This window comes from Saccopteryx bilineata, chromosome 11 (assembly GCF_036850765.1).
Source record: "Saccopteryx bilineata isolate mSacBil1 chromosome 11, mSacBil1_pri_phased_curated, whole genome shotgun sequence".
Taxonomy (NCBI): domain Eukaryota; kingdom Metazoa; phylum Chordata; class Mammalia; order Chiroptera; family Emballonuridae; genus Saccopteryx; species Saccopteryx bilineata.
In genome coordinates, this window is record NC_089500.1 from 41,113,449 (window position 1) to 41,135,888 (window position 22,440).

Below are 22,440 nucleotides of genomic sequence, written 5' to 3' on the forward strand. Positions count from 1 at the left end.
TACGTATGTGTAGACCTTTATTTTTGAAGGAGATCAATTGTCTGCTCTGTGATCAGTTAATTTGATTTAAGTTTTATTTTGGAGATTGATTTAGACTGGAGGTAGAGGCATGAGCTAATTGTATCCTGATCCTTGCCTTGAGGGGTTTCAAAGCCCTGGAGCAACTCTTCTCTGTATTTTGTTCTGTCTACCTTAGCCAAGCTATTGCATTTCTCTCTGGTGTGGCGAGCCGAGCAGATCGCTGGGAGAGAAATCGGAAAAGGGGGGAGAGGAAAAGGAAAAGGGGACTTGGAGAGAGACTTTGTGCTTCAATGTTTCAGGTAAGATCTGACGGTTTGGGTTTGTTATTATTTGCTAAGGAGGGTATGGCTGGGACTTTGGGCGCAACTCGCTTTTACGCATGTGCCAGGCATGGGGCGAGAGCGCGGCACACTCGCACACACACAGCCCGCCGCCGCCGCCGCCGCCGCGGCTCGGGATCCGCTCGGGCTGGCGGCCGGCTCCTCCGGGGCTGCTCCTGCCGGTTCTCGGCTTTCTTCCTCGAGTGGGAGCGGGTGCGAGGGAGGCGGAGCGGGCAGCAGGGGCAGGCGCAGCCGGCGGGGGCCGGAGCCGGAGACCGGGGGCCGGGCTTCCGGATCTCCGGGCCCGGTTCGGGAACTCGGAGAGGAGCAGCGGCCGCTTTCGGAGCCTGTGCCAGCGCCGCCCGCCCGCAGCTAGCGCGCCAGCCTCCCGGGCGGCGGCTTTGCAGCGGCTCTCCCCCCGCCCTCCTCTCCCCCCTCCCTCCTCGCCGGAACCGCGCGCGTCCCTTTCTTCCCCGCGCGGAGCTCGGCGTCTGAAAGCCAGCCTCGCCGGGAGCCTCCCAGCGCCGCGGGCCCCGACCCGCCGCCGCCGCCGCCGCCGCCGCCCCCGGCCGGAGCGCCCCCAGCCCAGCGCTCCGCTGTGCTGGGCGCGCAGGGGCGGCGACCCCCGGGGCTCCGCTCCCACGGGGGGTGGAGAGGGGACCGCCGCCCCTGCTCTTAGGCAGCCTCCGTGGCGCCCCCGGACGCCCCGTGAAAGACGCCATTGTGGCTGCCGAGCGGATTGGGCCCCGAGGCTGTTTTCTCTTCCCCTTTGCTCGGGCCGGACCGCGCCGCTCCCCTTTGTGAGCGGCGCCCGGTGCCCAGCGCTGCCCGCCGTCCGTCTCCGGCCGAGCTGATCCGGCTTCACCGCCTCCGCCCAGCCGGCTGTCTTTAAAGCCCCCACCCACAACCCCCCTCCCTTTTCCAGCTCCCCCCCTTTAGATGCAAACGTTTCATTTATTTTTAAAAAGCTCTCATTCCTCTTCTTCCCCACCTCCTTCCCAGATAAAGGGCAAGGCACATGCTCAGAATTAGAAGTCTCCTTAGGAGGCGGGGACGGGGGAGGGGGTCCCGGGGTGGGGAAAGGATGGGAGCGCTGCAGGTAATGGCTGTGGCTTCGCTGTGCTCGCCTCCACTCCGCGGTGCCTGCAGAGCCGAGGCCGGAGCCCGCATCCTTCCCTCCCCTTCTGGCGGCCAAGGATTCCTTAAAGGGACAGTTTCCTGGCCGCCACCCGTCTCCGCCGTCTGAAACAGCGCTTGGGCACAGAGGTGGGCGGGAGGGATGCAGTTTAGCTTCTTTCTGACCTCTCTCCTACCCTCACCTCGGTCCCGCCGCCCCTCTTGATTGAAACGTGAAGTGTGTTTCCTCTCCCGACCCCAAGAGGGACCTGGCTGGAAAATAAGAGCCCGCGCCTCCTGGAAACACAACGGGGTGAGGGGCGCGTTCTGGTGAATTCGCTTTAAAGTGCGGCCGATCCCCCAAAACATCCAGGAAGAGGAAACCAGACCTGTGGTGCAGGACTCCCTTACTTGGACACTTGCTCCCCACAGCCGCCCGAGTACTGCAACTTCTTAGCTAGAGCGGGTCGACCGTGTCTGCCTTTGTGCTTTCGAACACTTGCACTATCGTGGAAATGGTTTTCTGGGACCAAACCGTTTTCACCGTGACTGTGCTTCGGGGACCGGCTGGGCGGGAGCCAACTAAGCGAACTTGGAAATGGGGCTGTCGGCTTTGTGCGTGGAGAACAGCACGCAGGAACTGTCCAGTATGCCAGTGGCCCTGGCTAAGAGGTGCACGGCAGTAGGCAGAAGTAATTTGGTACAAATGCTAGAATTGGCTGCTTTCAAGCAAATCGTTGACTCGTGTGTGCGCGCGATTGTGTGTGTGTGTGCGCGCGCGCGTGTGTGTGTGTGTGTGTATGTGTGTATCCTTGGTGGAACTGGGAGAGACATAACAGTTTAACATACTCATTCTTTAAGAAACGTTTGCCTTCTGTTTTCAATCAACTAAGCTGGCAGCTAGAGATACAAGTTTATTTGAGAATACCCTCTGGGTACCAAGCATGCTTGGATTGTTTTAGCAAATTAAAAATGAGCAAAATGCTTTTACCTTCTCAGCAGTAGACTCCTTAAGAGACCTCCTGTTTTGTGGGTATGTGTGCGTGTTTTTAGAGAAACAGTGTCTCTGTGTATTCAGATGTGTTTTTAATGTGGAAAAGAAGAAAATAAAGGGTTTTTAAAGGCTGAGGCTGATGCCATAGAATGAATCATTATGTCTGAATTTACATCAAGGAATTTACCTACATAGACGGGAATCTGTGGAAACTAAGAGCTAACCTTGGTGAATTTGAAGTTTTAGTGGATTCATTTGTATACTGGGAAATGGGTAAGGTGCCGATCTAGTCCTTGTAAACACATATTTGTGTGTTTACACACATATTTGTAAGGACATATTTGTGTGGCATTTGGCTTACCGTGAGGGGCTGGTGTTCAGGAGACTGCTTACCCATTGCACCAGTTGGCTCAGGAGTCCTGCTGCTGCTTCAATGGAAAGAAGTGATAGCAATTGTTAAAATAACATTAGGCTTAATGGGTACCAGTTAGGTTGCAAAGGTGACCACTGAATTTTGAAACTTTGCATTATGGCAAAAACTTCATTGGTTTAGACTATGTGTTTATAAAAAGAAAATAACTAGATAAGCAAAATATTAGACGTTTGTTGAGAAGATATTTGAAGTGAATTGGGCATGAATGATAGTTGGCACAAGAAAAAAAATCTCCCACCAGAGTACTGAAAATGACTGCTGTGATTTTGCTGTATTAATTATGCCCAAAGCACAATATAAAGTTCTCTAACACACACTAGAGGTCTCTCTTCCAGCTGTAAGATTTTCGTATTTATAATCCTTTGCCAGAGCTTATGTGGTAGGTTTGCGCAATGATAACTTGGTTCATGGTAATTGAAATAATAGTGATTTACTGACCAACCATTCAGATTAGTCTGATATGAAGTACTCATTTTGGAGACTATTCAGTAATTACAGTACAAATTATACTAAATACTAGTAAAGTAACAGCAATAAGATTTCTACTAAATGATAATGAAAATATATTATTCAATTTGTTAAGTAACATTATGGGCCTTTTGGCATACAGTTATTTATCCAAAGCAATCTGTTTTTAAATGTAAAAGTAATTAGTGAAAGATGTATGATATCAGAGAACTTTCTGAATATTAAAGTTCTTTTCAGCTCTGGATTTTGCAGTAAGTTGCTTTCTTGTCTTGACATTTCTAAAACCAGAATGATTGTTTTCTGGTTCTGGAATGTGATATTTTCTGCTAAGATCTTTTTTTAAGTTTACATTGCTTTTGAGTCATTCAAAGGATACTGATTTGTTTGTGAACCATCAGTTCACCAAGGCTTTTATTTAGTTGAATCTTAAACTGTATTTCTGAACTTTCTGGGGGACTGACATTTATAACTTCCTAAGCAAATGGGGCATTTATTTTCTCTATCTTTAGAATGAACCTTCTTGGGAATAAAAATGAAATTTTCAGATGCAGGCATGTATGCTTATTTTAATAGCTTACTCATGCAGAAGTGAGGAACAGTTCTTTTTCCTGGACACTAATAGTGCTCTGGCTTTTCATTCATAAAAACGTACTAAGATGTAAGTCACGTTATGTTTGTTGATGAGTTGGATTTGAGAAAATCAAGCAGAAAACAAAACAGAAGTTATCCTTTAAGAATAACAAACCAATATTCATTAAGTTCATTCATTCAGTCAGCAAATCTTTATTTGTGCCTGCTGTGAGCAAGCATTGTGCTAGATACCAGAGACACAGTGGCTAGAAAAAGCATTCTGAATCCCCCAGTCTCTCCGTGTTCATGATTTAAATCCGGAGACAGGCATAGATAAAGCCAGTTGAATACACAAACAAGGATTAGCACTTTGAAGAAAAAGGATCATGGGACTCTGTTAACATTAACTAAAGAGGAGCAAAATGGCTAAGACTGGGGTTAGAGTTCCGAAGGATGAGATTTAAGGTTATAGGCAGAAGAAGAGAGAAATTAAGGAGTAAGTTCCAGGCAGAAGGAAGAGGAAACAGCATTTGCCAAGTCAGGAGAAGCATGGGAAAGGGAGAGGATCTCAGGGGTTAACTAGCCAGAGTTGAGGAGGTGGGGGGTGCAAGCATGAAAGAGCAGCCTCCTGGGACTGGCCCCTGGTCTTACCCCTAAGAGCAGTGAGAAGGGGTGGGTCAGGAGGGCGGAAAAGGGGGCAGCAGTGACATAATCAGATTTGTGTCTTGAAAAGATAATTGTGGTGTCACTGGCCAATCAATGGAGAGAACAAGAGTCACTGGAAGCATAGCCCTTGGAAGGCTATTATAGTCATCCAGGGAAGAGAAGATAAAGTTGAGATTAGGGTAGTGGGAAAGCAGGGGAAACAGAAGAATGGAAGAATCTGACATCTATTTAGAAGGTAAATGACAGGACATAGTAAAGGATTAGTTATAGGCAAACAAGGAGAGAGATGTCCAGTGGATGTGCCTACCTAGGTTTCTGTCTTATTAACCAAATGGACACTAGACTTCTGAAGACTGGGTAGATTTTGTACCTTTTACTTCATTTCTAGTAGCCAGAAGGAGTACCAGTGACAATAAACCTTATTTGCATTCTGTAAAGCCAGTAGCCACGGCCACTATCACAGCCGCCTGGCCCATGCAAGTTCGCATTTGATTCAGGCAGATGGTAATAAAACAATGGAGCCAAGAACTGGTAGGCCATTAGCTTTAATCCTAGCTTGCACCCAGTGGGCAAGAAATATACACAGTGGGAAAACACTTCCCTTTCCATTCAGGGCTCCCAAAGCCACTGACTTATCCGAGTTTTCCTAGGATCAAAGGTTTGTACCTCACCAACCTTATTCACCTCTGTTACCCATCTCCTTCTCTCTGCATAAACTCTGCACAAACTGGCTTCACCTTCAGATCTCCGCCATCTTGGCTGCTTCTCCTCTCCTCCACGTGGCCTTTCTCTGCTTTCCTCTCTAATGCTAATCTCAGGAACTGAGAGAGAGCAAGCTCCTGGTCTGCCCCATTTTATAGTGTAGAAATTAAAACCTTTAATCCAATATAAAAACAAGGAAGTCTGATACAAAGTCACTTATCTGAGGCATAATGGGATTCCTCATGAGAGTATACCACCCCACATCATGCTACAGTTGAGGGTGTGGGGGAAAAGCTTAGTCTTAAAACTAAGCCTTAGGCTATAACCACCCTGCCTGCTTACAGCCTGTCCTTCACACCCAATACAAACTATAAGCAAGCAAACATATATATCATATTTAAAAACTTATTTGACCAACACATCCTGTGTAACTGAACTCACAAGGAAATTCACAGGGAAACCAAGGTCATTCTTTCATCCCTAGGGCTTCCCATTCGTGGGTGGAGCCCCTTCAGTGTGTCAGACACGATGCCTTTTCATTTATGAACTACACCATGCTGTTTCACTAATGCCAATGCAGCTAAGCTAGAGTTCATCATTTGAACAGACCTGTGTTTAACCTTCTGAAATAAAATCAAGTCTGTGCTTGTAGTGCAAATTAATTGGGCTTAAAAATATTATAAACATATTCAATAACTATGAAAAGTAACTGCTCAACTATGCTTTTAAAAAGGCAATTTACATACAAATAATTGGCACAATTACTGCAAATCACTCACCGAAAGAACTTTTCAGGACCTGACATGGTCAAGGTCCTTAGGTCTGACTTGAGTTGGCTCAGCTCTGCTTCCTCCCCGGTCCGATTTTAGTGCATTTGTCCCTCACATGTCTCTAACTTTGTACTGATCCTTGGGGTTGTCTCAGTGCAACATTTTCATACTTTTATTAAGATGACATTGGTTTTTGGTATTTCTAAAACCTTGTCTATTCATTCCATTTGCTGTTATTTTTCTGAAACCCATTTCCTCTTGTCTGGCTTCACAAACGTGTATAACTACACCAAGAAATAGTGTTTTGCCCAATAAACGTGTTACTCATCACCCAAATAACATTGCTGATGAACTGTGGAATAATTTTAAAATAACCTAAAATTAGGCATTCAGGTTTTCTCTCAACGCCAAAACGTCTTAGGAAGAGAAGTTCAGAGAGAGAAACCTGCCCTGTTTTATGATCACTTTCCCCTCTCTGGCTGCCGCACTCCTTCCAGGAAACTGGGTTGGAACTCCTTCCAAGAAATGCAGTTTCAGTTATTTCCAGGAAACAATTTGACTATTACTCTCTGCCGAGGGGTTTGATACATGTATTCAGTTCCATAGGATACTTTTCTTGGTGGTTCTTCATGCAGGCTCTAGTTGGAAAAACTTCTTCATTTTAACCAAGTCACCTTTCTTTTGTAAATATGGGAATGATTATATCTCTGCAACCTGCCTTACAGTACTATTGAGAGGAAAAACAAGAGTATGTATGACAAACGTGCAAATAAGGAGCATCCAGCTACCTTGAAGGGCATTTTTTAAAAAGACCCATGTGAATTTCTGGCTCCAGCTACAAGTAGTAGAATCTAGTCTGGATTACCTCACTGTGAACCCCAAAAACAACACTGCAAGGTAACCCCATCTTCCCGGTAGAAGAACTAAAGATTAGGAAGGTTATATGACTTGTCTAATGTCAAAGATTAGGCTAGTGGCAGACCAAAGGCCTAACCAGCAGGCCGACTCCATTCTCTACACACTATACTGTCTTCACCCCTGCATTCCTAGCTCTTAATGTCCAGTAGGTACGATCTGAGCACTTTTGATAGGCACCTGACACGTGGTGGCTTTCTCTGCCACCAGCTGCCATTCATCCTCCCCTCTCTCCTCCCCCTTCCCTTCTGTTCCCTCGTCAACACCTATCTCCCATCAGCATCTGCACCCAACTCATACCAAGAGAAGAAGAAAAAAATAAAAAGCAGTTTGAGATTGTTGCAATCAGACATCTGAATTGTTCTCAGGCTCTTGCTGAGCAAATCATTCACTCACACACACTCTGTCATGCTGACTGAAATACGGGTTTGTTTTCCATCCAACGAGAGCTGACAACAGTTCAGGCTCTGCTGCCGACACCGAGGCTGCTGTTCAGAAAAGTTATGAACTGAAGAGAATGTTAACTAGATAGATTTCAAATGCTTGCTAGAGGAAGGGATATTCTTCCTGATAAATCCAATGCTCGATCACTTACTGTTTTGTAGCACTTTCTCTTTGTTGGGAAATTGTGGCTAATGTACATACAGAAAATGTGTGTAAAACAAAAGGTCAAACTCTCTATGTGGGGGCTTTGGGCAGGGAGTACATTGGTCCAGGTTGCCAACACTTCTCTCCTCCATCTACTTCACCCCTAATACCTACCCCATATTCAGAGCCATGCAGCTCTAACTATTAGCTTAGGTAAATTATGTAAGCTCTCTAAGCTTCAGTTTTCTCAACTGTAAATGAGATAGTCACTATAAATGAGATAATAATATGAGATCATTATAAGTGAGATAATAACAGATCCGAGTGAGAATTACATAGATTCTGAGAATTAAGTGAGATGTCATGGGATATAGACACCTGGCACCTAGCAAGCACTCGACAAACAGACATATAATAATGGCAGGGACTTTATTCATCTTTGCTTCCTCAGTTCATAATACAGTGCCTGGCTCATGGGATAAGTGTTTAGTCAATAAATAATTATTGGATACATGAACACAGAATTTCAGAGCACACAGGAGAAAGCCAGATGGTGATTTCACTTCCCTGTAAGTACTTTTTGCCATTAACAAGAGGGCCTAAGTTCTTCCAGATGCCCTTGCCTGATGGTTATGGGCTTTTCCTAACCAATTAGATCAAATGCTTGGGAACAAACCAAATTTAATCTGGGGAACTATTGATGTTAAATGTGATGTTGCTTCAGAGATGTCATCAGTTTATCTTTCGATTACTCACATGAAGGTCCTCTTCTGCACAGTTGTCCTGAGATTTCCAAAAAACTGTAGGCATTGAGGACTGATGCTGACAAATGATGAAACCACTGGGTTCTGAAACCACAGTGGGCATCAGTGAATTTGGTTATTTCACAGCCCAGAAACACTGGAACAGGACCGATACCCATTCCATCCAGCAGATGGCAGCGGTATACATTCACTGACAAATTCTGGGAATAGCCTCTGGTCTTTCTCTTCAGTTTCTCACCAATGCCCCACCCTCGGTTGAAAAGGAAGTCTGAGCCAACTTTAAACCCACCTACCTCCCCCGGCTCCTTTGCAGAAACAACTGAGGTTCAACATGGACAGCTGAAGGAATCCACACCTGGGAGTCACCCTTTTCCCCATGTGTTGTGGGGCAGGGTGGGGAGAGAAAGCAGTCACTGTGGTCTGTTAGAATCCACTTCCTGACAGTTTCCAGACATACAAACCATAAGTAAGAGGTATGTTTTCCTGTGGGCTTCAGCACATCAACAGAAGAAAGTACTCGTAACCTCCTGGATCTAGGAGGCTACCTCACGCTCTGGGTGGAGAGCACTTGATGCCAGTTAGAAATCAGGAGTGCTGGTAAACATGATAACCTATTTTAGGCAAGCACGTGATGCCAGGGAATGAAACAGTGCCGTGTGCAACTAAAGACCCATCTGTAGCCCTCTCGTGTTGGGTAGTGAAATGAGCTTGGTCTTCCAGTGGCTTGGAACTGTGGCCCAACTATGAGCTGTGTGACCCTAAACCTTGGCTTCACTGTCTGTAAGAATAGAGTTAATGACAACCACATTAGAAGGTTGTTGTGAGAATTAAAAGCATAACACATGACACTGCTTTAGTATAGTGCCAGGCTGTGTTTTTTTTTAAGGAGTTTACAATATATTATTTTTTATTGGTATGCTCATTTCTGAGAGGAAGAAATCGAGGCACAGAGAGACCCTCTAACATGCCTAGGGTCACATATTGATGAGTGATGGAACCAGGATATGAACAGTGGGTTCTGCCTTCAGAGCCTGTGCCCTTAACCCTCTTATTAATAATGATTGTTACATAACTGGTAAGTATCGGGCACTTCCTTGTGCTAGGAAATTCACATATGTTAGCCCCTCTCAAATGCTCAGCCACCCTAAAGGTGGGAGCTTTTACTTTCCCTATCCTATCAAGTGGAGAAAAAATTATTTACTCTGCCCCACTCTGTAGGAAGCTCAGGAAAACAAATTAATATCAAGACTCTGATATATTCAAGTACTAAATTGCGAGTCCCTGTAACTGCCATAGTGATGTAGAGATAAGAGAAATCATCAGTGAGAATCCAGTATACGGAGGTTATGTTCCAATTGTAGAAGATAAAGTATGTGAAAATGTGAAATATCTTCTTATCATTTAAAATTTACATCAAGGCTCTTAGATACAGGGTTGGGCAAAAGTAGATTTACAGTTATAAGTACATTAAACAGTTTATTCTTGTATTATTATTTACTCATTATTGTACTTTTTTTTCCATATGAGCTACTGCAAACCTACTTTTGTCCCCCCCCCCCTCCATTTATAGCCCCAGAACCATTATCAGAAATGGTGAATGGCCCGCAAAACCTGGGGTTGGTCTCACTCCTTTAGCACTGCTTTCCTCTTCTGAGCGTCATCACTCATCATTTAATGAGGAGGCAGGAAGAGCCAGGTGCTTTGCTAACTGCCCACTGCCTTCCTCTAGGACAGAAGGCCAGCTCAGTACAGCCAGGAACTCACAAAACTGGAAGAATCCACTTGCAATGTGAACTAACGCCGCATCTCTCTGGCTAAAAACGCCATTCTGAATGTGGGACAGAAGGCAGGCTTTAGAATCTAGAATCGAATGACTTTGGAACCTACTTTCTTCATTCTGCCCAAGTGAGGTTTGAGAGAAGAGACGACTCTCTAAATGAGGGGCAGAGTGTCAGAATGAAGTCTTCCTCAGTGGCTGACAGTAACTGTATTTCAAAGATCCAAAGTCTCTGAGAAATGAATCATTCTAAGGTACACAAGTCAAACTCACTATATAAGAACTGCAGGTGGTTTTCTATGGGAAAAACAAGTCCTAAACCTACTTCCAGAGTCATTTGTCCCCACTTAGTGGAAATAATCACAGGAGTTCATGATGGTACCTGCCAGTCACGTATGTTACTGGACAATGAACTGGGGCTCAGTAAGTGAAAGACCGAATGGAAGTTCTACAAACTTCCACCTTAAGAAATCAGGGACACTTCTTGTTGTTTCTTTTCTTCCAGTTAAGCTTTTGTGCTCATGCAAATCTTGGCACAATGTCATTCTTTCATTTCTGACATGTCTTTATGTCTAAATGCATTAACAACTAAGAATATTTCCAGCTAAAGCACTTTAAGATGCTCAGCCATTTAGCTACACATAATTGTTTAATGGGCCCTCTTTGTTTCTTTTCCCCTGTTAAAGAAAATTCTGAGTCAAAATGCATTTTAAGATTTAGACTTAGATTCAGATTTTACTTTTGAAAGCGTGCATGCAGATTCCTTTTAGAGTCACGCTATTTTTTCATTGTGTAGTTGAAGCATTTATATCTCTGATTTCTCTATAACAGCTCTTCTGCAAACTATAATTGTATGATAAACACATTTCCAAATTAGTCTGCTAAGGAGTAGGACAGATACACTTTTTAACACTTGAAAACTATACCTTTTGATAAATTTGTTAATGCTATAACCATTTATTATGGAAGTGGGCAAAGTGCTTCTGAGCTGACCTATTTATAAAGTTCTTTATAAATAATTGCTTTTCAAGTCAGTTCTAAATATGAATCAGTATAGCCACATATATAATACAGATACTTCATGTCAGTCTTTGATTATTCAAGAGCTGATGATATAGTTTCTATATGATCTAATGTCTCTTCTTTTTTCCACTGCCATCTATGTTTTGACCTCATAGTTACCTTTTGTTTGTTTGCTTATTAATTTTAGAGAGAGGAAAGGAGAGAGAGAGAAACATTGATCTGTTCCTATATATGCCCTAACCAGGGATCAAACCGGCAATCTCTGTGCTTTGGGACGACCTCTAACCAGGGTCTCATAGTTACTTTTTATAACTCTGCTAAAGGATGGGGAAGGGAAAAGTAAAGGGATGAATTTCAAATCCATTTCTCTTTCTTTCCCCTCCCACCAACAACTTGACAAAGTCTGTTGGAAGGATGCCTGTTCTTGATTCATGCTAACAGTATGAATAATTCAAAGTTAATTTTATTAATATTTTGATGTGATTTGTTAATTAGGCTAGTGTTCAGTTTTGCAGTCTTCATCTACAAGTTTACAATTGGGTACACATTTTTCTTCTCCATTTCAGCTCCTGCAGTCATACTATATGACTTCAGCATTAACGTGAATGACTTAGCCCACTTCTTTTTTTTTTTTTTTTTTCATTTTTTCATTTTTCTGAAGCTGGAAACGGGGAGAGACAGTCAGACAGACTCCCGCATGCGCCCGACCGGGATCCACCCGGCACGCCCACCAGGGGCGACGCTCTGCCCACCAGGGGGCGATGCTCTGCCCATCCTGGGCGTCGCCATATTGCGACCAGAGCCACTCTAGCGCCTGAGGCAGAGGCCACAGAGCCATCCCCAGCGCCCGGGCCATCTCTGCTCCAATGGAGCCTTGGCTGCGGGAGGGGAAGAGAGAGACAGAGAGGAAAGCGCGCGCGGAGGGGTGGAGAAGCAAATGGGCGCTTCTCCTGTGTGCCCTGGCCGGGAATCGAACCCGGGTCCTCCGCACGCTAGGCCGACGCTCTACCGCTGAGCCAACCGGCCAGGGCTAGCCCACTTCTTAACAGTCTTTCCCAGATATGAACAGGAGTCAGTCTTCTCCAAAGTATTGTCTAGCTCAGTGCTTATGAACTTCAGTATGTGTGAGAATCACCTGCAGTGATTATCAAAACAGATTCCTGGTTCCGCCCTGAGTTTCTGATTAGCTGAGTCTGGGATGGGGCCTGAGAATGTGCATTTTTAACAGGTTCCCAGTGGATGCTGTTGCCGCTGGCCCACACTTTGAGAACCTCTGTTCACAGGGAACAGAAGACCTATGAGGTGCTCCTAGAAGGACATAAAAAGAATTCATCCGTCAAATACATTTGGGAAACACTATATCCTCTTTAGAAATCTTTTTAAGTTTTTAATGATTTGTAGAAGCCTTGCAATATGTGAATCAGTTTTCTAACTCGGGTTTTCTAAACGTAGTTGACCACAGTGCCCTTTACTCCGTTTGTACCAACGAACTCTCAGAATTACTATTCCTGGGACACGTGAGGAAAGACTGCACTGCCTCACGGTGCCTTGATGGGGCTGAACTTCAGTACCTTTCACCCTCCGCTTCCTGTTGGCAACCACCTGCCATGAACGCAGTTTGGACACTTTCACCACCGAGCACCTCTCCTACTCAGCATTCTCCTTTTGACCAGACCACCTTTTTTTTTTTTTTTTTTTTTTTTAATTGTTTTATTAAGTGAGAGACGAAGAGGCAGAGACAGACTCCTGCATGTGCCTGACTAGGATCCACCCGGCAAGCCCCTACCAGGTGATACTCTGCGATGCTCTGCCCTTGGGCCGCTGCTTGGTTGCTCAGTGACTGAGCTATTAGCACCAGAGGCTTGGTTTCTCAGTGCCCGGGGCAACTTTGCTCGAACCAGAGCCATGGCTGCAGTAGGGGAAGAGAGAGAGAGATGGGGGGCAGGGGGAGAAGCAGATGGTCACTTCTCCTGTGTGCCCTGACTGGGAATTGAACCTAGGACATCCAACATGCCTCAGAGCATCTTTTTCTCAGACTCATTCCCACTAAACCTGCCTTTCAACCTTTCCCTTTTTTCAGGACTCTGGTCCTCCCTCCCTTCCTCCTGCCATCTCTCCCTCGCCATTCACCTGGGCTCGGTGCACCACCATTCCCACAGTATACTCACTAGCACCCTTAATTGCTCCCTCATGTGGCCCTCTCTGTCATTCCCACTTTGCCAACACTCAGTCCTGAAAAACTCTTTTCTCATCACTTTTTATCCTGGGAGCCTGAGTAGAGTGTCGCATAATTCTTCTCCTTGGTGCCCGTGCAGCCAGTGGAGACTTCTTTGGTTTGTATTGAGCCAGGCACCACCCTAACTAAGCCTTAGAAATACAGCAACGAGCAAAGCAAAGAGATGCAGGGTCACATGGAATTTACATCCTAGCAGAGGAATAAGAACTTAATCACTCCACGATTGAGTGCAATGCAGAAAATTAAAACAGGGACATCAGGTGAGACCTCCATAGAGAGCTGACATTTAAGCTGCTGTCTGGGTGGCGATCATGTTAGCTTTTCTAGGCTGGGCCCTTGATGCCAATGGCAATCCTCAGTTAATTTCTTATCTCATTCCCCACCAACGCTGTTTGGGGTCTTATTACTCTTCTTAAATTTCAAGCCCTTTCCTACTTCTCAGATAAATCGGCCTCATGATTTATGAGGAGTTGGCCACTCTCTCCATTTCCTAACACCAAAATTCCCATCTATGGCTCCACCAGTCCTCTCTCATTTTCCTGCTGTCTCTCCTCAATGTCTTGTCTTTCCTCTCTCCACTGGCCTCTTCCCTTTAGCCCTCCACCATTTGCAGAACAATCCACCTGTTTGTGTCCCCCAAATTCATATGGCGAAGCCCTAATCCCCAATGTGATTGTATTTGGAGATATGGCCTTTGTGAACATAATAAGGGTACATGGGGTGATAAGGGCAGGCCCCCGATCTGATAAGATTAGTTTCCTTATAAGAAAAGGCACCGGAGAGTTTCCTCTCTCCTCTTGGGCACAAAGAAATAATGTGAGCCCACAGCCAGAGGGCGGCCAGCTACAAGCCAGGAAGAAAACCCCCACCACAAACCAGGTCACCAAAACCTTGATCTTGAACTTCCCAACCTCCAGAAATATAAGAAATACGTTTCTGCTGTTTGAGTCACCCTGTCTATGGTATTTTGTTATAGTAGCCCGAGCTGACGAAGACGCCCTTCCCCAACACAGTGCAGAAACCCTCTCCGGCTCCTGCTCTGCCTCTCTTGGCACCAGCACACGGCCTCTGCTGCATGCCTCCTGCCCGTTGCAATCTGGCTGCTCACACCTCCGCCTTCCTCCCCTCCTTCGCAAGTTGTACTTTTCGAATCCTCTTTTATTTTAGTGTGTGTTCTCATGCCTTTGCAGAGTGCACCAGCGTTGCAAAACCTTGGGTGTTCTCAAAGGCTTTATTTTTAACTTCTCTTGGGATCGGAACCTCTGCAGTCTTCAAATGTTTCATGCCACTTAACTGACCTCAGACACCAAATGTGATCTCTGCTTGCCCCTGAATCCAATCATTATTCTCAGTACAGTTCCTTTTTTATTCCATCAACTGAATGTTTTTATTTTCCAAACAATTTAGAGAAATAGGGAGTAGTTATTGCTCTGTTTTGTGTATTTCTACGTCAACGCCGCTGGTTTCCTACCCCTTTCCAGCTTAAATGGTAATAGCCCTAAACAGGAGGGAGGTTATAAAAATCAAGATTGGGAAGATGGTTTTTGTTGTTTTTTTTTTTGTATTTTTCTGAAGCTGGAAACGGGGAGAGACAGTCAGACAGACTCCCGCATGCGCCCGACGGACCGGGATCCACCCAGCACGCCCACCAGGAGCGACGCTCTGCCCACCAGGGGGCGATGCTCTGCCCCTCTGGGGGGTCGCTCTGCCGCAACCAGAGCCACTCTAGCGCCTGGGGCAGAGGCCAAGGAGCCATCCCCAGCGCCCGGGCCATCTTTGCTCCAATGGAGCCTTGGCTGCGGGAGGGGAAGAGACAGAGACAGAGAGGAAGGAGGGGGTGGGGGTGGAGAAGCAAATGGGCACTTCTCCTCTGTGCCCTGGCTGGGAATCAAACCCAGGTCCCCTGCACACCAGGCCGACGCTCTACTGCTGAGCCAACCGGCCAGGGCCAAGATGGTATTCTTTTTAAGGGAACTTTCCCTCCTGAACTCTGTCTTCTCTTTTTAATTTCATTAGAATCCCATGAGGCTTTGCTTATTTAGTGGATAGCATCATGGACACATGCCCCACAGACGCGGGATCTCTGGGGGAAGGTCAAGTGCCATTACTTCCCCAAGTTGACTTGTGGCGTCCAGACCCTAGTCACTGTCCCTGAGGGAGAGGTGATAAGGGACAGAGGTGAGGACTGGTCAGGCTGTCTCCCTTCACTGCTGCCATGGATTTCTTCCAAACTTCTGTGCTGATCATGCACAGTTCTTGGGTCAAACCCTAGAACACCCTCAAAAGGAAAGCCAAGAATTCCTCCCGGCATTGCAGTGCCTTAACAGCAACCCCCAAGTTGTACAGGGGGTTGCTGAAAAAAAGCAACAGCAGGGAAAGGGGTTTAAATGAAGTCACATCTATAAAACACTTTGCCTAGTGCTGGGTATGTTGTATGTTCTCAGAAAATGGTAGTTATCATCATCATCAGTGCCACTGTCATAATAATTGCTGTTCCTATCACATACACATACACATATATACATACACTTATGCAGAGGTATACGACTGAGGAATTTTTCTGGCTCTTCATGGAACCTACGAGGGTTGAAGGAACTCAAGACGAAGCTGTGAAGCTCTTGGCGGACATCTGCCGGGTGCCGTTACAGTTGCGTAAGGGCTGGTGAAAGTTCGCTGAGGTCCGTGCCGAAAGCAGGGTGGTGGAACACAGTGTAGCCATCTTACTCCCATCAGGTTACTTAAGATCTACAAAGAGTTAAATGTATAGGTAAACATGGCCCACGGGAAGGACTGCGCCATGGGGTCCAGGATGAGGGGGTGATCATAAATTGGGAGTGAGAGATTGAGGGACAGCCAATAGAAACCAGTGGGAAAATGAGAAAAGGAAAGTGAACAGATGAGTCTCAGCTCCTGGACTGCCTGTGAAGCATTCAAGTAGCAAAATGCCAAGCCATCAGGGAAGACCATGCCATGGGAAGAATTCACATGAGCTATAAATGGCAGAGGAGCTTCTGGTGTACAGAAAGTATACTTTAAAAAATCCAAACCATCCAAGTAAAATAATGCACTCTATGCTGAAGTTGCAAACAACAAATTAATCATCTTGTTATCGGGCACTGTGGGGGCCCAGGGAAGGCAGAGCCCCTGCTCCAGGAGCTTGACTCTGGGAAGGAAATGGGATGGATGACAAGAAGGAGGTAAACAGAGAGCTGGAGGTCAGGGTCCAGCAGGCTGGGAAGGCTTGCTGGAGGAGGTAGGAGCAGCCAGGCTGGAACCGTGAAGCAACCAGAGACGAGCCTGGAAAGCTACGCCTGCGAAGGGAGTTTGGGAGGACAGTCGTGAGTCTAGCTGCCTCTTCTTCCCGCCCCGTCCTGCTCTATGATCACGGTGTGATGGCCACCCTCTGATCTACCCGTCCGACTCTCCCATCCACTCCGTGGCCCTGAGCTTCCTCTGCGGGTGCCTCCTCCTTTTCTTCTGTTCTTCACAGGGAACATCTAGTCGCTTGGGTCTAGGATGAACCAGTGCAGCCATCTCCACTGTTTTCTCACCTGTGTGTCTGACTGCCTAGGAAACACGTCCACCCACAGACAGCACCCTCTCATAAGGTCTCAGAGAACTCATTAGCCTCGGTTGCTCAGATGCTTCCCCCTCCTAGCCGAGCGCTCAGGAAAGGATCCTCAGGATTCTCTGCTTCCTACAGGACTCTGAATGCATCTCCTCTCCCCTGCCCTCATGCTCGTTCCTTCGTCCTCCCATCGCTTGGGCACTGTAACAGCCACTAGTCTCCTTCGCGCCACACTTTCTGAACCACCACCCACCTATGCAGCACCTTTTTAAAACCCCACTTTGGAAAATTAGGATGCCAGACTCTATTTTAAAGGAAATTTTGCATCTCTGCATACGTGGTGACTGTGTAACTGCCCGGCAGCAGTGTGGCCTCAGGGCTCAGAACAGAGGGGACAGTGCCAAGGGTGCGGTTCAGCCGGTTCGCACCAGTTCAGGAGAACCGATACCTAATTTTGTGTTAAGTTTGGCAAACTGGTTCTTAAAATGGCACTTGTAGTCAGGGTTCTCTCTAAGGTGGGCGCCTGGGCAGCCGCCCAATGTGGAAATCACGAATTCACATTCCTTACTCTTTTTTAACATTCATCTGTGCAACAGTGTATTATTCTAAGTGCCCGTAGTAATGTTCATGCTGTCCACAAGTGAAAAATATTTGACGGAACTGTGCTTGTAATATTTATTTATTCATTTCATAAAACTCATTATACCTTTGATGAAATACTACATTTTAATTCCCTCTCTGTTGTGACTTTAGTAAACAAACATATAATGTAAAGATAGAAAGTGCCAAACAGCCAGGAAGTGACAAGCTATCATTGGAAATATCTTAAATAACAGTTTTATTGTTTTTTTGGTCTGGTATTATTTAATTTTTTCTTTAATATTTTAAAACTCTTTCTTATAATGTAATCTATTTTTGTGTGCCTCTTTTATTATTCTTATTTAAGTATTAAATGCATGAAATAATAAACTACCTTTTGGTATATCTTTTTTTATACTTAAAACAGTCACTAGGGCAGAGAACCGGTTGTTAAATTATTTGAGTCCATGCCTGACCTGTGGTGGCGCAGTGGATAAAGCCTCAACCTGGAACGCTGAGGTCGCCAGTTCAAAACCCTGGGCTTGCCTGGTCAAGGCACATATGGGAGTTGATGCTTCCTGCTCCTCCCCCTGTTCTCTCTGTCTCTTTCCAATCTCTCTCTCTCTCTCTAATAAAAATGGATAAATTAAATCTTTAAAATAAATAAATAAATAAATAATTTGAGTCCCACCACCGTGTTAAAGCCACGCCTCCTCATCTGTAAGAGTGCGGGATGATTCTGCTACAGCATAGAGCTGTGAGGATCGCGAGGAGAGAGCTCTTGTAACAACACCCGGCACAGAGTAAGCACCCATTGCTCAGTAGTCCCGATGACGAGGACGGGGGAAGATAAGTAAATTCGTTATTGTTATCAGTGTTCATCTCTAGGCCATAGATTTTTCTTTTCTAATTTTAATTTTCTGTATTTTTCCAACTCTCTATAATAACCATGAAATATTTTTATGACCATCAAACTGAAAATTTCTTTGGAAGTTACATGATGTAACATCCTTGCTTAAGAATGTTCCCTGACCCCCACTGCTTCCAGGCTTAATGCAAGGCAAGGGCTGGCCTAGGAAACCCCATACCACCAGCCTCAGCTCCATTTCCTGGCATCACCTCCCACTACCCCACTTACCCACCCACCCCCGGACTTCTTTGCCTCCAAATGCTGTGTCCTGCCATTATCTTCTCTATTGTGTCCTTCCTTCCCAGGGTCTTTCTTTGCTTCTGACTTGAATAGCTCCCAACTAAATGATCCCTGTTCACAGAGGAGACAGTCCAGACGTCAGCTTCTTGGGGTGTTGTGTTTCTTCTCCCTCTGGGTTCCCCTTGTACGCTGGGCCTCGCCACATCACTAGCCAATTGGACAGAGAGGGTTTCCCAAGTCTGTGGGCTGGGTTGCAATCCTGGTAACGTCTCCAGATAGTTGGCAGATCCTCTAATGTTTGAAGGCAGGTGGAAGGAGTGGAGGTAAGGGCGGGTGAGAAGAGGAAGGGAAGAAATTGGGAGGCTATTCCATGAAAGGCTCCAAACACAAGATGAATTAAGAGGGATTTTTGTAGACTTTTTTGAGTAGGAGGACAACATGATAAAAGCCATATTTTAAGAAACAAAAGTTGTTAACAGTATGCAAAATAGATACTAGTGTGAAAAGGCCAGAAAGTCAGTTAAGAGGCATTTGGCAAGAGTTGAGGCCAGAGGACCTGAGGCTTTGCTGTAAGGTGGACTGGCCAGTGATGACCCCAGAGCACCTGAGCCTGGGCACTGCCCTGTGCCACCTTGCTGAACACTTCTTCACTTGGGCCCGTGACCACCCCCCCCCCCCAGACCTAGAGGCAGGTACTAATGTCACACTCATCTTATGCATAGAACTTAGACACACAGTTGACCAGTAAGCAGTAGAGATATGATTCAAACCTAGATGCATAGGACCCCCAACCAGACCCTGTCGCTAAGCTTCCCACCCCTGAGCAGCCCACAAAACATCTTCAGAACAGAAACACTGAGGGTGAGGAAGGAAACGGGAGGGTGTGACCAGCCCTGGAATATTCCTGCAGGTGAACCTTTCAAAAGTCAGAGTTACCAGAAACACTGTGGTGAGAGATACATAAAATAGTAAAGAGGAAAAAGAAGATATTCAAGTGTCAAGGAAATTATGAAGTTTAGGAATAGTCACCTTGGACCAATTCGCCATTGAACTGAGAGAGGGAGCTTTCGGATAAGTCAAGAAGCTTCTTTCTGCATAGCAGGCTGCAGAGCTTTTGAACTTCATTACCTTCGGGGATGCTACAGGCTGAAAATAGAAAACGGGTACAAAAGGTTTGGATATATTGATGGATTTGCAACTGATTTTTAAAAAACAAATTGCATAGACAGGAGAGAGACTGCCCTAACGTTTTGAAGTGGCACCAGGGAGAGGCAGCTGGTGATCTCAGACCGTGCCTGATAAGACACGGTCTAGGACAAAAAGAACGACAACTATAGCTCTAATGTACTCTATACCAGCACATCTTATTCAGTACTCACAGCGAGCATGTGAGGAAGGAATTATCATCCCCACTCTTCAGATGAGGAAATGAGGCATAGAGGGCTTATGTAACTTTTCCAGGGTTGCACAGCTAGTATCCTGACAATGCTGGGATTTTGGCCCAGCTCAGTAGACCCCAGAGACAATGCTCTTTGCCTTACAGACACTACTTGTAAGGCGGGATTGACCACTGGGCTCACACAGAGGAACCATCCTAGTACTTGTGTGTTCTGGAATCTGCTCTAGTTGCAGAAAACTAACACAACAAGGCTACCTCTCTCTGCCGAAAGGACCCCGGACCTCTTAGTCATGGCCCACCCCCCCTCTGTTTCTAGTTCTTGAATTCAGCAGGGGGGAGGGTGGCCACTCTAGGTGGGCTGCCCCGTTATAGAAGACTTAACACATTTGCTTTCCTGCCCCCCCCCCGAAGCACCTCCTCCTCGCAGCTAACTTCGGCGCCACCCCCAGCAATCTGGATAAGCCCCGTGGCATTTGAGAGAACACTCTTAGTTGTTCACAGCCTCTGGTGTATTCACATAAAGCCAGAGGGAACGCTCTGGAGTGCTGCCATCGTCCTGTGACAAATCTGGACTGGGGCATAAGTTTTAGTCCAAAGGACAGATCGAGTTGGGAGGAGGATGGAGGCAAAGAGCAAAACGTGGACGATGCGCAGAGCTTTTCAAGTACCACGCGGGAAAGAAGAACACATTGAAGACCATTGAATCCACATGAGAAGCAGGAATAGCGTTGGAAATGTCAGCGGTATTTGGAGCACAGATGATGGGGCTGGAGTCACCCCAGGGGCCCTCAGAGGTGGGGAGGGGGGCAAGGACGTGCATAGGATACAGCCCCAGCTTCAGGAGCATGCTCCCCGGAGACCCTGCTTCACCACCCGTGAGCCCTGGTGGGGAGGTAGGGGTTGCTTAGCCTGTGTGAACCTCAGTTTCCTGTTCTTTATAAGGGGGGGGGGAGGTGATAATAATTGGGAAAGTGAAAAATGGCTCCAGCAGTGACCAGCTAGGCTGTTATGGGCCTAATCCTTAGACATATGGGACCTCACGCAAAAAATTTTTATAGAGCCTGGTCTATATAAACATTCTGAGTGAAATCTTAAGAAAAAGTCAAACTCACCTGACTGGGAAGTGGGGTAATAGATAGAGGATCAACCTGGGACACTGAGGACCCAGGTTCTAAACCCCAAGGTCGCTGGCTTAAGGGTGGGCTCACCAGCATGAGCGCAGGGTCGCTGGTTTGAGTGTGGGATCATGGACATAACCCGCTGGCTTGAAGCCCAAGGTCACTGGCTTGAGCCCAAGGTCACTGGCTTGAGCAAGAGGCCACTGGCTCTTCTGGAGCCCCCCCCCCCCCCCCGTCAAGGCACCTATGGGAACGCAATCAATGAACAACTAAGGTGCCGCAACTATGAGTTGCTTCTCATCTCTCTCCTCTCGTCTCTATGTCCCTGTCTGTCCCTCTCTCTCTTTCTTTTTCTCTCTCTCTCTTAAAAACAGAAAAGAAAAAGTCAAACTCATAGAAACAATGAGTGCAAAAGTGGTTACCAGGGCTGGGGGGATGGAACTAGGAAGAGGTTAGTAAAAGGGTACAAACTTTCAGCTACAACATGACTATGATCTGAGGATCTGGTGTATATTACGGTGACTACAGTGAATAACACTGTATGGTATAACCAAAATTTGCTAAAAGAGTAGAACTTAAATGTTCTCACCAAAAAATAAAATAAAATAAAATAAAATAAAATAAAATAAAATAAAATGGTAAATATGTGAAGTGGTGGATGTGTTATTTAACCAAATGGGAGGAATCCTTTCACAATGTACACATATATCAGATCACCAGATATACTCTTTAAATATTCCACAATTTTGTCAATTATACCTCAACAGAGCTAAAAAAAAAATTTAAATAAAAACTAAAATAGACATTAAAAATAAAACACTAAGTGTGAGGAAAAAAACAGAAAAACAAAGAAAACGATTTGACATCAGTATGGCAGTACCGCTCTGTGGCTTGGTTTCAGGCTGTTCTGTGGAAAACATTGCATCAGCCAGTGGGAGCGACCAGCTCGCCAGCCTGCAGTCCTGGAGCAGATGTCCAGACCAGGGCCATGAATGACCACACAGGTGTGAGCCCCGTAGCTCCCCCGGGGCGTCAGGGCGACCCCAGGCTCGGGGTAGAGACTCAGAGAGTGCTCTGAAGGTGAGAAACAGACCCGAAACCCACACGAGTTACAGTCTAGGCGAAGGGGGTCCTGTCATTATGGTATTGCCAGGCTTGGCCAGTCTCGGGCACTGAGGAGGGACTTGCTCCAACGGAAGGAGTCCTCTGAGGTCCAGGGCTAGGTCTGGACGACGCTGGCGGTGATGTTCCTGAAGGAACGTA

The 22,440-nt window shown here is 46.1% G+C and overlaps 1 protein-coding gene across 1 annotated transcript in view; it reads left to right on the top strand.

The window, feature by feature from the left end:
• The first annotated feature begins 214 nt into the window (after positions 1-214).
• Positions 215-22,440, top strand: part of KCTD1 (potassium channel tetramerization domain containing 1) — a 207,403-nt gene continuing 185,177 nt past the window's right edge. The window contains exon 1 of the mRNA XM_066246696.1: positions 215-320. Within this exon, the coding sequence (XP_066102793.1) occupies positions 312-320 (9 nt within the window). The 5' untranslated portion in view covers positions 215-311. The remainder of the gene's footprint in view (positions 321-22,440) is intronic.